Source organism: Mirounga angustirostris, unplaced genomic scaffold (genome assembly GCF_029215605.1).
Source record: "Mirounga angustirostris isolate CCGP_5_RB_7025 unplaced genomic scaffold, mMirAng1.0.hap1 SCAF_2, whole genome shotgun sequence".
In the NCBI taxonomy this organism is placed as follows: domain Eukaryota; kingdom Metazoa; phylum Chordata; class Mammalia; order Carnivora; family Phocidae; genus Mirounga; species Mirounga angustirostris.
Window position 1 is genome coordinate 150,926,406 of NW_026991710.1, and position 16,401 is coordinate 150,942,806.

Sequence of the window (16,401 nt, forward strand, 5' to 3'; positions counted from 1 at the left end):
CCAATGTGATCAGGCAGGCAGAGAGCTGTACCGTGGGCCTAATTGTATTGTCAATGGTCCTCAGGGTAATCTTGGGCAAGGAACCCAAGCCTCTGTACTTCTGCGTCCTGTTGAATGGGTGGGTTGAAGTGGATGGTCCATGAAGCTTGCTGTGGATATACCATTTGGTGATCTACACTATACCAAGTTGGGAACAGACAGGCAGAGAGGTAAGAGTGAGGCTGGGCATCAGCCGGGCCTGTCTTCCATGTGACTATGTCCCAAGCCCCCCTTGTAATCCACATTAATGTCTCATGATGTTTGGGGAACATTCATGCGGGACTCTAGAGAGCAATTCCAGAAGCATTAACCAAGAAACAAGCAGTGTACCGGTCAGCTCCGAGGGAAGCAGTTTCTGTAACACTTCATGAAAGGTGAGGCAGGAACAGAACACCAGCTTTCAAAACCACAGGAACAGATCTGGAAATGTCATAGGTAACCCAGAAGATGGAATAATGAGGAAGAACTGTACTTGGCATGGCTATGTGATTGGTGGACATGAATTCCTGTTTATCTGTATTTGGTATGGACAAGACGAATGTCACAACACACAGAATATTGAGATCAGCACAGTGAAGGCTGAGGGGCTGTCCTGCTTCTGTCCGCCAAGTCTGTTCAAAAGCAGACATCAAAATAAGCCTGAATTAGGGGCGCCTGGGTGGCTCAGTTGGTTAAGCGACTGCCTTCGGCTCAGGTCATGATCCTGGAGTCCCGGAATCGAGTCCCGCATCGGGCTCCCTGCTCGGCGGGGGGTCTGCTTCTCCCTCTGACCCTCCCCCTCTCATGCTCTCTCTCTCTCTCATTCTCTCTCTCAAATAAATAAATAAAATCTTTAAAAAAAAAAAAAGCCTGAATTAGACCACGCTCCAGCAAAGCTAAGCTGCTTTTTCTTACTTCATGAACTTGGCACTCGTGTTTTTCTTAGAACCAGGGAAGTAATACATTTTGATTTATTAGAAGGAACCAAAAAAATCAAGTCTTCTTCCCATTCAGCTTCTGTAGAACTCCCATCTGATTATTAAAGGTTAGCAGTACCACCAAGATTATTAACATCAAGAAATGAGTTCACTAGGAGAGGGCTGATGTCACAAAGATGTTTAAGAGGAACTTTCTGATGATGCTCCAGGATTGGTAATAAGCCTGGCACAGACTACCAAGATGATGGCACATTCCCTGCCTTCTGGAAACCCACAGCCTAAATCATCTGACTCCCAAGAGGACCCGTTCCCCTCCCCTCCCACCCCACCACCAGACAACACAAACTCAAGAGTTAGGTTAACTTGACGACTGTGACTTGGTTGCAGAGCGCAGGTGGCCTCAGCAGGTGCTGGTGGAAATGCCCCTTGTGTACAAAGGGCAGAGCAGGACACATCAAGTACCGTGTTCAGAACTTTCCAGAAAGGTGAGAGGAAACTCATTAGGTGTTCTCAAGATTGGCTTCTATGGAGGAATTGGGATGGTTTCTCCCCTGTTTATTGTCAACAGTGGTTGCTATTGTTTACAAAAGCAATACATACTCATTGTAACAGTTAACAGTCTGGAGGTTTTTCTATGCTCACGCCAACATAATGGTTTTTATTATTGCGCTATATCATTCTGCAAGCTGTAAACCCAAGCATCTCTGTGAGATGTTGGAAGGAGTATGTGAGTGAGGTGGGTGAGGAAGGTGAATGCAGGGAGAGTGTAAAATGACAAGGGACTTTGACTCTCCCTGGGGGCTCGGAGGGGAGTGGGATGATGAGCAGAGCCCCAGGGAAAGACCAATCGAAGGCTGCAGGGCTGGGGCAGTTGAATGAGTTTCTTGATGAGCAGGCTCCTGGACCTTTGAGCTGAGAGAGGTTGATGAGGTAACTTTGACTTCAGCCTGGAGAATGTCATAGGGGAATTGTGCTCTGGTATGAGGTTAGGGAACCTTGTAAGGAGATGGGTGCCAAAGGAACAGTATTCAGGACTCCAATTGAATTGAGTTGCATTTAGTTCTGAAATCCGGAGAGAAAGGAAAAACAAAAGAGGCTTCAGATGGAGCGGAGAAAATGCGTGAGGGCGTTGAGAGGGAATGGGGAATCTTGTTTGAGAGGAGGTTGTATGGTAATACTTGCCTAATAATTGGTTTCTTGTGGGTGGATTTGGAGAAACTCCACTAACTATATATTGTGTTGAGTTTGATTGAGTTACAGAAATCCAATAGGCGGCCTTATAAATAAAATTGCTCTACCGCAATTGAAGTATGACTTGGGATCAGACACATTCACTTGCCCGCCGAGGAGAAATGCAGGGAATGACAAGCAGAGGATGGTGAGCGGAAAAGGCATTCCTGAAGCATGAGCAACAGTGCTGCTGAGTCAGGACAGAGACCAGACATGGATGGGCCTCCCAATCCAAGGCCTCAGAGAACTTTGAGCAGAGTGGTGGGTTGGAGAAAGCAACAAAGATTGGACAAGAATGAGAGAGACAAGAATGAATGAGAAAGGCAACCATCGAAACAGGCAGGATATCTCAGGGTGGTCATAGGCAGGGGATGGAGAAGCTAAATGCAAAAGCCTTAGTTCAGAGGCATGGGCGAGCTGATGAAAAAGCAATGGAGACTCCAGTGCTTTCCCAGAGGAGAACAGTGGTGGAACTTGGGGCAGTGAGCAAGCCGAAGGGCTTCATCATCGGTGATCCCTTCTGTGGGCTCCTCTGAGAGCCACCAGGCTGCTGGGGACAGGGCCACCGACCCCGGCCACACATGTGTGTGCAACAAGGATCCCCGCAAGCTCATGATGCCTTAAAACAGAACACCTGCCGCCCGGCCCATCGCAGATGCAGTCGATCACCACGGTGGCCCCAGTTCTCGGCTCCCTTGGCGAGGCACGTCAGCCTCAGCTTCACTCTTGAGTCGTGGGTCCCCAGGAGTTCCGGACTGGGTTGCGAAAAGTAAAACTAGACCGTAAAAGTTGTCAGGTTAGGGAACAGCGGTGACCTCAAGATCCAGTTCCTGATTGTGTGTTTCTTTCTCCCTCCTCCTTTAGACTGCGGTGTGTGTGGGCGTCTCCTCGGCTGGCAGCCCCGCCCTGCCCGGCGCTCGATGTCCAAGGTTTTGACTGTGTGGGTTTGTGTCTTTCCGGCAGGTGTCTCCTCTGTGACTTCCCTGATGTCCCTGGCTTGGGTGCTAGCCTCCTATCACAAGCTGCTGCGGGACTCCAGGGACGACAAGAAGAGTATGAGCTACAGAGGGGCCCTCATCCAATTCTTCTGGCGCCTCTTCACCATCTCATCCAGAGTTATCTCTTTTGCCCTCTTTGCTTCCATATTCCAGCTCTACTTCGGGATCTTCGTGGTGGTTCACTGGTGTGCCATGGCCTTCTGGATCATCCATGGCGGAACAGACTTCTGCATGTCCAAGTGGGAGGAGATCCTCTTCAACATGGTGGTAGGGATTGTGTACATTTTCTGCTGGTTTAACGTCAAGGAAGGGCGGACTCGATATCGAATGTTTGCATATTATACAATAGTCTTGACCGAGAATGCTACCTTGACGTTCCTTTGGTATTTTTACAGAAACCCGGAGACCACTGACTCCTACGCGGTGCCAGCACTGTGTTGTGTCTTTATTAGCTTTGTGGCTGGGATCGCAATGATGCTCTTATATTACGGTGTGCTGCATCCCATGGGGCCGCGAGTTAAGATTTTGGCCAGCTCCTGTTGTGCCGAGCTGCTCTGGGGCATCCCTTTGCCCCCCGATGTTGAGCCCATGGCGCCTCAGACCCCTGGGTACCGGGGGACCCAGGTCACGCCTACCAGAGCCGTAACGGAACAACAGGAGGATCTCACGGCTGACACTTGCTTGCCCGTTTTCCAAGTGAGACCCATGGGGCCCTCTATCCCGCCGGGGCGTCCTTACTACCCAGAAGGGCCCCTCATTAAGATTGACATGCCAAGAAAGAGATATCCAGCTTGGGATGCTCATTTTGTAGACAGGAGGTTGAGAAGGACTATTAACATTCTGCAGTATGTCACCCCCACTGCAGTAGGCATTCGGTATCGAGACGGACCGCTCCTTTATGAGTTGCTACAGTATGAGTCTTCACTCTAAGAGCATCTTGACCCAAGTTGAGAAGGGAACCTTAAGTTTGGTTTGCAGTAAACACCGCTCACAAGAAATATAACCCTCCCTTCCCCCAATACACAAAACCACCACCACCATCACCAACACCAATGCTACAAAAAAAAAAAAGAAAAGAATAAGTCACAACCCCTTCAGATAAGCTTTCTTTCCAGTCGCTGTATGTATACAAAGATATTCTCTATGTTTTGTAAGTAAAAACAAAAAGAAAACTTTTCTTTTGTTTTTTACACATAAGAAACAGTATTGAAAAAAATCCCACACTATGGTTCATAGGGTGGAGAAGGAGGAGTTGTCTCCACTCCAAAAGAAAAAAAAAAAAGTTTTATACCTTACACCAAGTGTAGATCATTTACAGGATTGGTGCTGATTGAAAGAACAAAACAAAACAAAACAAAACAAACACAAACAAACAAACAAACAAAACCTTCAACTGCCTTATGCCCTTAGGTGCTGAGTTTCATTAAGTACTGTCATGTTTCCTCATGCAAAACTCTCTGGTGACTTTTGCTCCAGGAGAGGAAAAATTAAACAATCAAATGAAACAGATCTAGAAACAAAACGGAAACCAACCAACAAAAAAACCGCAAAGCAATCATTCTTCCTATCTGATTATTTGTATTGAACAAAACAAATTTACCAAAAGCAAAGGCATAGAAAACCCTCCTCTTTTTGGTTTCTCTCCCTGTCCCCTGTCCTTGCCCCTAACTTATCAGCGCCTTCTAGGAGCCAAAATGCTGGCTGTTTGAAACTCAGATGGCTGGAAAAGGTACTTGAAGGCTGACTATGTGCCATTTTAGCATTCACTGCTAAGAATCGCATTTGTTTCCTGGGGTAAAGCAAAACAGGACAAAACAAAAAGCCACCCCAATAATTCTATAAGAACAGGAAATTCTAAAGCAAATTAAAGGAGATTTCCATTTATGTAATCAAAGAACATCAGTAATAATAAAACTCAGCATAGTAGCAAAAAGAATGACATCAATTTAAAGGCACAATACTTAAATCAGTGACCGGCAAAAATGATTCGTTCTGTCATTTTAAGGCCGTGAAAGGTATACATTTATCACGTGTGATATTGTGTAAGGCCTCTTTTGTTTCCATTTGGTGGGAAGCCTTAAATTGATCTGGAAAGAATTCTTCATTTTTTATTTGTGCTTTTTAAAAATATTAACAAAAGAGGAAAATTAGAATATAAAAAAAAGTCAAATTGTACTAACTGACCCATTTCAAAGACTGTTTGGTGCTTCTGTCTTTCACCATTGTGGTTGGCTGAAAGTCATTCAGCTCACTCGGTGCATCTGGGTTGAGTGGGAAATTTTGTGTGTGTGGTGAGTGTGTGTGTGTGTGTGCGTGTGCGTGTGTGTGTGCCCATAGCACACGTATATATGTGTGTATGTATCTGCTGCAAGGTCTTGCCAGAAATGTAGAAAACGGATATAAGACAGACTCTGGGTATGGCTGAGGTGGAGTATAAGGGTGCTGGGGAGCGGGCAGCAGGGAGGGGGGGATGGTGCTTGAATATCAGCCCCCGTCTGGATGGCGAAACTCATACCAGCAGCAGACTCTGGCTCTTCGAGGCCACGTCATTTGGGTGAAGATTTGATTCAATTATTTATTTTCACATTGTACCAAGTCGAATTTCTGGAGGTGTTGCAAGTATGTTCAACCATTTTTAAATGTTATTTTTCAAAGTATTACTCCTGTAAGGAATATTCTGTTCTAGGGCATCTTTTCAATCCCATTGTATCTCTACTTGGGCACACACACACACACAAAAAAAAAAAAAAAAAAAAGGAAAAGAAAAAAAATCACAAAAAGAAAAAAAATCTCCACAAAAAGAAAGATATATATATATATATATATATAAGTGTGTGTGTGTATATGTATATGTATATACACACACACACAATATTTTTCAGTAAATATCATTTGTCTTTGTTGTGTGGAGCTGCGATTTTTTTTAAATTCCAGATATAACTGTTTAGGGTGCAAGACCTCATATTGAACTATTCTCAAGAGAAGTTCAAAAACTGAGGATTTTTTTTTTATGTTTGTGGGTTTTTTAAAAAAATTATTATTCAAAGAGGCTTCTCTTTCCCATTCCCTCTTATTGTTTATCTAAATCTGTTTAAAAAAAAGAAAAGAAAAGAAAAAAGAAAAAAAAGAACAAGTTTTCAATTTCATTTCAGTTGTAAACTGGATGCTCCTTTTTTTTTTTTTTTTTGTTCAGATTCCTTTGATTTCCTTTATTATTACTAAACTTTGCAGTGCCGTCCTGTCCCCCTCCCTGACTCGGTTGTCCCCTCAGGTCCTCCCTGGTGGAAAGGAGGAAGGGAGGAGAGGTGCAGAAAGGCTGTGGCCCTCGTGCCCATCCATGTAGGAAGCATGATGCACAGAGCACACCTTGGCCTTGGCAAAGACCAGCCATGCGGGACTGTCTCCGCCCAGCCCGGGACAGGCCCATGGGCCACTCAACGATAAATTGGGAATTCCGATCCGGTCAGCGGTGCTTTTCCTTTTTATTCTGCTTCCCTACCGAGGGCTTAGCTTGCTGCTTACTCTGCTGAGGCTGGAGGCGGTGAGGCCATTTGAGAGGGGCCATCCCATCCTGGCTTGCTGGGGCCCCAACTCTTGTTTGCCTCAGCTCTGGGGCTCGGTGTGCCTGGAGCCCTCTAGACGTCCATCACCAGAGCAATCCTCGACCCTGAACCCCATGCATCCCTTTGGGACTTCTGCCACTTTCGCTTGTTTGCCTGTCCTTGGATTTATTTCCTTTCTCTTTCTGTTTCATTGTGACACAGCCACAGGGTTTAACTGGCCGCTCGTGTTCTACTACTCCACATTCAGCATGTGTGTGTACGCGTGTGTGTGCGTGTGTGTGTTTATGTTTACACGCAACTGAGAAAATCACCGAAGTTCATGGACGTGGAGCGCCAAAAGTTGGGGTGACAACTTCCAACTCAGGGAGGGCCCTCTGGGGCCTTAGCCACTGGGAACAAATGAGAAGATCACAGGACATTTCAGAAATCCTTTCTTTCAACCTCTGCTGGACTGGGCTCAGCAAGACACAGGCAGGAGGGCACACTGATCCTGTGAAACGTTACTCCTCACCCCTCCATCACGCCTGTTACTTTCCTGAGGATGAAAAATGAAAATATGCATTATGAGCAGCAACAGGGAAATCTGGTTTTGCATAGGGACAGAAGAAGGAAGACAAGTCTGGAAAGAAGGAGAAAACATGGGAGGGAGGCAGGGACACATAAAGAAAATGACCAGACTTTTCATCCGCCTCCTTGGTACCATCAGCCTATAGCAGGTCCTTGCGTTTCCAATCATCCGGAGACCCTCTGTCCACTAGTCCCGAGCAGCCGCTCCCCTGTGGTCTTCTCTCCCCCTCCGGTGTGCTTTCCCCCACCTCGCACAGCGGCTGGTGTTTTCCACCCACTCCCCTGGAAGGTCTTTCTCCTTACCTGGAAGACTCTGGTTCTGAAAGCCCAGACCTTCCAGGCTGCTCTGCGCCAAGGTCACTCTTTGAACTCGGTGAACAGCGGTGGCCTCATCCCACACTGAGCATCTGCTTTGTGTCTGCCATTTGCTTGAGCGCCCGGCAAACCCCTTATGGACCATGAGGCGCCGGGTCAGGCTGCCCCCTCTGCCCTCCACCCCTATCCCCAGGGGGGATGATGCCTGATGAAAACTAATTAACTCTCAATATTTAGTTCTGGTAGGAGATGAGAGCGTTTTAGCAGGAGCTGTAGAATAAAATAGAAAGCTAGTCCCTTTTCTTTACTTATTGCCACCCGCCCCCTTTCATATATGCCCACAACCCTCCACAGAGACTTTGGCTCTTCTTTTCATTCTCAGATATGTGGTACTATCTCTAAAATCTGGTTGATTTTGTTAACATCATTTCTGTAGGTCCTGTTTCTCTGTTGCTCAGTGGGTGTGGCTCCTCTCTGGGCCTCTGCATGAAAGGAAACCTCATTCTGCTCAGATACCATCGAGGTGACATCCCCTGAGCTGGTTGTCACAAGCCCAGGACATCCCAAATGGGAATATCATGTCTCTCAAGGCCATGATGAAGGGAGCTAAGGAAGGTTTAAATTCATCAAATGAGCCCCCACTGGCCTCACTCACCCTCAGAATTTCTCTTATCTCAAACACACTTCTCTACTCTTGTCTCTAGAAGGTTCACCTTGCCCTGCAAGGTCAGACTCGTCCAAACAAGTTGGGAACGAGCGGCGCTATGGAGACCAGGTCCCATTGCTCTTGATGGCACGTGCTACCAACATGTCCCTTTCCAGTGGAGGAAGGACAATACTTCCTTACGGTCCCAGGGGCTCTCCCACTCCTGCCAGATTCCCCTCACTCTACCTCCCCAGGCACAAATTCAGCCAGTACTCTATGGCCCTGGTGGCTTAGCTTGTCATCACCTCAGTAACCATGGCCCTTTGAGTCCCAGAGTGGTTTAAAAGAGTACAAATACCTGTCTGGACCATGGTCATGAGGATGATTCTATTGGCCTTGTGGCATCTCATGGCATCAGCATCAGGCCCCGGCCCAATAAAAGCCTTATTCTTAGAAAAAATTACAGGTTTTTAGAAAACACCAAATGACATCATCTTCTCAGTTCTCCCTCTACTTTTACTCCCTCCCACACAGTCATAGTGGCAGAAGCAGAGGTTTCTGATGCTGATCTCGTTTGCAGAACCTCTTAAACAGACAGTGCCCTGCTCCTTTGTATACACCAAAACTTCCCTTGCTGTGTTTATGTGTGCGACAGAGAAAGCCTACTTCCCCTCCCCTATCTACTCTGCTCCTTGCTTCTGGGGATGGAGGGATCTATCATGAGCCCCAAGCCCTGACGCCTCCAGACTGGAGCAACATTTTCTCCTTTACCTAGGAACAGGTGTAAAGAAAGGACAGCAGTGTGCAGGCTTCGAGCCTTTGGTCTGGAGAAAAGGATGCCAGATTCCAAAGGACAATGGGGCCCCAGCGTAGCATACCTATAGCGTCCATGCCCTCTGGCTCCCAGCTTCGCAGATGGGGTGAACTGGGTCATCTAACGCTTGTTTAGCACCCAAGATGGCATTTTCTTTCCCAAGGAAAATGGCTCCTTACTCAAAGTGAGCCTTTTCAGGCCTCTTGTGGGTGATGACAAGCACCTTCACGTGGTGGCCTTCATGAGGATGCACTCTTTGTGGACACTCATTTGATTGTCTTATTGAAAAGCTGAAACCTGTTATTTCTTTGCCAAACAGAAAAATGTTAAAATAACACTATCAGATTTGCTTGGATGAGGGGATGGATTTAAATTTGGAGAGTGAAGAGAGCTCATTGCAATTAATTTCACCTAGATTCAAGGGATGTTCCCAGTGTAGCCTCAGAAAACAGCCAGGGAAGTCTTGAAGAGTTCAGAGGAGACCTGGAAAGACCCTGCATGATGAAAGAGAGCACAGACACCTAGACTCACCCCAGTGGCCAGATCAGCCTTATGGGTAGCAGTTCTGTTCATTTCATTCTCAAACATTTATTGACTACTAGATTCTGTCAGGCAGCCCTCCTTGTGAAGCACACACAAGTATCCTGTAGGAAGTGAATTTAAGTCAATATCAGCTCCTCTTACTGAAGTCCAGGTGTGAACGGGGTGAATAAGATGGGAAAATTCTTCAAGGTTACAGTCTGTGTCATTATCTCCTCATCCAAAACTGGCCACAGTCAGAGGCAACTTTCCATTCTCATCCGCAGGTCAACCTCCTGGACATGGAAATTGCAGTGGTTAGCCTGTCACAGGCTACAAAACCATCAGTTTGTAAGAGGGCTGCCCCCAGAGCATCCTAAATCAATGTGTGCCGGTCCCAGTTGGAAAACTTGTAGAAAGGCAACTCTGCCCTCTCAGAAATTTCTTTTTTCTTTTTTTTTTGTTTAAGCCCCTCACTGGGGTAAAAAGATGCATTCCTGCAATGACAACACAAGCCTCTTTCTCCTCCATCCTTAGATATTTTAAAGATTTCATTTCCTGCTTAAACCACTGCATCTTATGCTACTGGCCAAATATCAAAAGACAAGGGCACTGCCTTGATCTGCCTGCAGCTTTATTTCTTTGCCTGCCTGGTTCTGTCTGCCTTACTTGACTCTCCTGGGCACCATCTGCTTCTTCTCTGTCTGCTGGAAAGGAGTTGTGCCTTCTTGCTCCCCATACCTTTCCTTGCAGTGGCTGGCAGGACATGGCTGGTATGTACTGGAGCCAAAGGTCGGGAGTGCTATTAATGGCAGCTCCTGAGGGCAGCAGACGGACAACCGTAGGAGATCCCCCTGCACATGGCCAACACCTTGTGTCAAGGGCTAGAAATAGACCAAATTGGAAATGAGCAGGCAGAACCTAAGGGACACCTGCCCTGGCCTGCCTCATCCCATGCAGAACAATATGCAAGCCCAGGTAGGAGATTCCTGCCCCTGCCAATCCCTAACATGAATCACAAGACCCCACAATGCAAACCGAAGTCAGTCAGCTCACCCATGCTCATCCAGGAAGGACTACTCCTAAAATCCATCCTTAAACCAAGGAGGACCAAAAAATAATTTCCTTTGGGTATAGTGCCAATTGGTAACCCAGTGAACATCCCTCTAGAAGTAGCCTTCGGCCATATGTCATGGTGGATATGGACAACTGGTCACCTAGTAAATGACTCCCTTAGTCTGTTTCTCTATCCCCAACATAGTCCTGGCTGGGGTCGTCAGACCACAGTGGGGTTAAGAGATTTGTTTTAGCTGTAGACCTCCTAGAAGCTTTTCTTTAGACCCAGAATGATCAGGAAATATCACAGGCTGATTCAGGGTCCCCACTGTGATCATGGATAACTCACTTCACCTCTCGGTGCCTTGGTTTCTCCATCTGTAAAGTGGAGAGAGAGAAGGCCAACCTCTTTCTCTCCTGCTCAGGGATGCTGTGAGGATTCAGTCATTATTGCCTGTAGCAAAGGCATCATACAAGGAATAGTGGTGAACTCGTTACTTGGAAAATGGAACCACAGGATCGTATGTTCTCCAGGTGCAGTGGCACCTGGAAGCCCACAGGATGAGCAGTACAGTTGGACAGGGAGAAGTCTCACATACCTATAGTTCTTAGATACTTCACAGCACTGTGAACCCAGCACAATGGTACTCTGGTCTGATGACCGGGGGTCACCTAGCTCAAGCCAGCCACTTGTAATCCTAAACCAAATGTACTAATATTAATTTTTCCTAATGTATCAGAGAATATATGGAGGGATCAGTTTGAAAACTGATACTTACTGAGCTTTGGGCAGACAAGAGAATGGGTGCATGGGGAGCATTTGGATGGTTTTTAAGGTGGGCGAAAGCTCTTTAGGAACTATCCCTCACTTTTGTTCTTTCACACAATCTTTTTCAACCTTGAGGCTTTCATCATCAAATGGGCTCATCTTCTCTTTGCCTCTTTGCAGAGTAAAGAAACAAAACTTTGTTTTTTTTAAAAAACATCCATCAGCCAAAACGTGGGTCCCAATTGTGGGTTTTAATCATTCCCTGGTGTGCTTTGAGTGGAGCCTACAGGCAAAGATTCAGAGACAAACAGGGGCTGGGGAATATCACAATGATTTTTATCCAAATCAGGGTATTTTTTCCTCAACATTTGAATTGGAAAATTTAGTTGAGTTTCTTTTTCTTTCCTTTTTTCTTTTTTTTTTCTTTTTACTATGGTTTGACTGTTATCAATTCAACTACCAAGATACCCTTTGAGCAAGAAAACAGACCCATGTTAAGAACCTTTATGTTCTTCTTAGGACTAAACTAGAGTGAGGGTAGGTGGGAGCAGTGGAGAAGGACACTAGCACTCCAGGAGGACCAGCTGCAACACTGATTTTCTATTGGCTCTGAGAACCTTCTTGGAGAGGAAAATTCTAGAAGCTTTACGTTCTGGATCAGTCAACCTGGCTCTGGCTCTGGCCTTTTCCTTGGAGTTCAGGTGTTTTTGATGTAAAAATTCTATTCCCACCCCCCAAAAGGCACCTTCTGAGACTGTCCCAAAGGAACAAAGAGTTCACCCAGGCAGGTTCTAGTTGTTGCTGAAAAGCCTCCTGCTCTTTGGCTGTGGATCCCTGACAAGAACTCCTTTCCCACCTGCTCTGACTCTGCTCTCTAAGACTAATATTATTGTTTTGACAGCACAAGGGACCAGACCATAGTTCGGAATTCAATAATGACTTCTGTTTGATTTTGTATCTGATCATTCTGTGGATAGACCAAATCCTGCTGGGATTATTTGTTTCCACAAGGTATTTCTGATAGTTTCCTGAAGGAAGGAATAAATGAGACCTCAGATTGACTCCCTGTTCTCATCGGCACTCCTTTTTTGACTGGGATGGATGGCAAAGGAATTGTATGGCATTTATGAATGAGAACTTTGAAGATGGACACGTGGAACCACAGAGAACAAAATGACTCAGTAGATGGGTAGGAAGAGTGATAAAGAAGAGAAAGGCTTCCAGAAGTATGTGGAAAGAAAATATTTGCAATCATCTAATTGTTACTTCCTACACACTCTGGGACGGAAATAGCAAAGCATATTCTTTTCAAACAGAGGAAATCGATTTTACTGAGTGACATATTTAAGCATTATTGTTTTACTAAAAGGTCAGAGAAAGCATCTCAAGAAAAGAAAGTCACGTTCTCATGAATGGATCATGTCACTAGAAGTAGAAAATCCAGGACTCTATCCTTTTGCGGACCTAGGTCAAGTCACTCTTGGGGCCAATTTCTCTTTCTGTAAAATGGGAAGAGTATTGCTTACTTACCTCACAGGGGTGTTGTGAGGATAAGGTCATTAATGTCTTGGTAAAGCACTTTGAGGATAAAAAGTATTATGGTTATCAAGTTTGCTTCCTATTTAAAATCCTTTTAAACTTCCATTGAGCACCTGTGGTGTGCAAGGCATCCATGCGAGGTGCCATAGAAGAAGGGGAAGGTGATCTAGCTCCTCTCCTTTTTTTCCAATTAATGGATATTTTTAAAAGATTACAAGAGAACAGAATAACAAAGTTATCTCTATGAGGGGTCAAGAAAGATGTTCTCTGTCTTTCCGCACAGAAAGGCTACTCTTCTTTCCCTCCCAAATATTTGGGCAAGAAGGAAGGGCTTTAAATCCTTTGGCTTCCATCAGAGAATGCTATTCTGAGAAGCAAACAAATATCGGTTGATCTTCTCCCCTTGGGGGAAAATGAAGGCAAATCTCAGTGAGTGCATCCTGTGACCAGCAGATATGGTTCTATTATTTCGGTCATTCGTCCTGCTCAACTTCAGTTTTCCCATAGCCTTCATCTTCTCTCTCCAGACCAGAGAGCGGTTTGCTTATGCTGTGCTGGAACAATAATAGCTGGATATGTTTTGGTTGCTTTGTGTCATTGGAGAGTCTGGTATACTGTTGTTTGCTGGAAAGTCTTGGCTTCCAAAGACAAGGGTCTTTACTAGAAAACAAATCAAAACACGTGACTTGTCTTTAAAAAAAATTTTTTTCGATCGTGGTGGGGGAAGGAATTCTCAATTGCTTAGCGATCAAAAGCCTTTTAAAATTTCTCATTTGTTTTTCCACGTGCAAAGTTCTTCCCTTCCCAAACATACTCAAGGAACCGAGTCTGGAATCTCAAATATTCTAAAATATAGCACATCTCAAATTACTCTTTGAGTGCTGTGCCCAGAGTTCTCTAGTTTCTACAAAAAGCCAAACCACCTACTGAGCTAAGCAGGTTGGAATTCCAGTCCCAAGGGGAAGCTTCCTGGAAGTGGCCCAGAGCTTAGCTGGAGGAATGCTCTTTCGATACTACTAGGGCTGTCTCCCTGGATCTCCAGAAATCTCCATGCCACAGAAAAAAAACATCCTCAGAGCTCAGTGGGGGCTTCCTCTGTTGTTTTAGAACCAGAGTGAAACCGCTTGTTATTTTGAAAATGACTATATGATGCCAGTCTTTAGGGAAAGAAAAGGATTCCTTTCTTTTCCTTTCAGAGGTCAGAAGGGACAAAGAGAAAGGGAAGGTTATTTGATTTGAAAAGACATGGGGCTCTGTGGCCCACAGTGGTCCTCATGTTGGACACAGGACTCGGGAAGCCCCATGTGAGTTTGTGCAGGAACCCAAGATAGTAAGGAACCGTTTTCCTTTCAATCCAAGGAAGGGATGTCTTCAGTTTTTGTGCTGCCTGGCCCCAGATCATATTGTGCTTCTCAGCCACTTCTCCGCCCCTCTCCAGCCTGTGCCCAAGACAGTCCCACCTCCGGTGTTCATTCCAAAACGCCTTCCTTCCCTAAGGCAAGTCCCTATAGGCACACTGCTTCAGGCTGGGCTGTTTGTCCAAACTCAACCCATTAGCTCCCTGACCCCACTGTTGCTGCACGCTTCCACCAAATATGTCATCAGCCACACAGGACCTGTCCTTGCAACCCCTGTATGAGCCATGGCCCTAGCCTCTCCAGGAGTCCAGCCTGCCTGAGGTCAAGGCCAGGCTGCATTTCTTCATTTAAATACATATAGATGCCTTTAAAAGGTGTGGCTCTTTAAAAAGGGTTCTGATGGAGATTTTTGAATGGAGGGCAGGAGAGAGGGGCTGACTGTGTTACTTCAGCATTTGGGGACACTCACTGATAACTTCTGAGGCCAATAAGGGCCTCCAAGTGAAAATACCCTTTATGCATCCCCTGCGCTATCTAGGGCATTTAGCGCATCAACATAACCAAAAGCCCTTGTGCAATGTGATGACTCACAGCGTGGTAGGGTCCCCTCCAATGTCACCATGGAGGCTAACCTATGACACCTCCTCGTGACTGAGGGCTTCATTTTTATTTGCTCGAAATTTTAGTGATTATGAAATGCCAGAGAGAGAGCGACACGGAGAGAGCGCACTGAAAGCCGCATAAGCTGTGAGGTGATCTGAGATTTTGAGATTATTGTGAATTGTGCAGAACCTAGGAGCCTCGGTGAGAAGTACACGACCGTATAACTGCATTCTAAGCTTATTGATCACAGCTAAATACCTAACTATGCCAATCTTGGGCATATATATGTATATACAAATATACTATACACACACACACACACACACGTATGTGTGTATCTTTTCCTTAAAGGGCTTAAGAAGTTAATGAAACAGGGTATTTTGATGTTTATAGCTCTTGCCGGACTTGAAATAGACCCAGCTTAGGTGGGTTTTTCTTTCTCTGGGGCACGGGGCCATGAAGTGGCCTGGACTGAGATGTGCCTCCCTCTCCTCCACCTGGGACAGGAGGCCAACGGGGGCTGTGCTGGGACTTTGAGGCTCTCCAGTTGCTCCCAGCATTCTCAGCAGGTCTGCAGAGCAACCTGCAGACTCCAGGCAGCAGCTTTCTCCAATAGCTTCCTACTTTCTGGCTTTCAGATCACACCGAATAACTCCGACCCATTAGCACAGTCCTCCCCAGAGCGAGTGAAGAGAGGGAAGCATCCTTGGAGAAGGAAGGTGGAAGTTACTACCTGGACCCTGGTTGGCATTAGATGTCCTTAGGTTGCCAGGATTTCTGGCGGGGGAAACCCAAGCCTGATGGGTCTGGACCTGCAGCACTGGTATCCACACATGATGTGAAGTCCACCCAGTGAAGCAGCCCCCTCCCGCCCGAGACTTGGGGAGTGTGACATCCTCTTCCGGTGACTCTTACAGACGGGAGACATTTCAGAGCGATCACGTTGTAGGAGGCAGAACTGATTTTAGAGCATTGCCCAGGTGGCTACAAGTCTGGAGTCTGTCAGAGAGACCTGGGAAGAAACAGGTACACTCGGTGTGAAAAAGTCACTCAAATTCCCTCTTGCCCTGGTGACAGAATCCACACGACCCAAGGTGCCAGGATATCTGGTTTTGCTGGAAGAGTCCTTCCACAGAAGGGAAAGAGCATTTGAGGTTCTCTGAAGGGGAAAGATACGAATGCAATACAGAGCTTTGAAGCATGTGCTTTCTTTCCTGACCTGCATCCCATTCTGAGGTCCCTCCTTTGACTGGATGGGCAAGGGAAGCCACCCGCAGTGAGGTGAGCCATATTCTAAGAATGCCTGGGATCTGGATATGTGTGGGAAAGACAGCCACTGCTACCTGAAAGGCCTTGTGTTAGGTGGGAGAAAACCACAGGGTCTGGACAAAACTCCTAGAGACCTTTTCAAGCCCACTGCACAGGAGCAGTCTTTGGGGTCCCCTCCCTTAACCTGTCACAGATGCAG

At 46.1% G+C, this 16,401-nt stretch overlaps 1 protein-coding gene across 2 annotated transcripts in view; it reads left to right on the forward strand.

Annotated features, from left to right (window-relative positions):
* XKR6 (XK related 6) overlaps nucleotides 1-13,029 on the forward strand; it is a 319,338-nt gene extending 306,309 nt beyond the window's left edge. Inside the window, exon 3 of one of the 2 annotated variants that reach the window (XM_054508679.2) lies at nucleotides 3,051-13,029. In XM_054508679.2, the coding sequence (XP_054364654.1) occupies nucleotides 3,051-4,114 (1,064 nt within the window). In that variant the 3' untranslated portion in view covers nucleotides 4,115-13,029. The remainder of the gene's footprint in view (nucleotides 1-3,050) is intronic. The other variant, XM_054508680.2, reaches the window with a different exon arrangement.
* The last annotated feature ends 3,372 nt before the right edge of the window (nucleotides 13,030-16,401 follow it).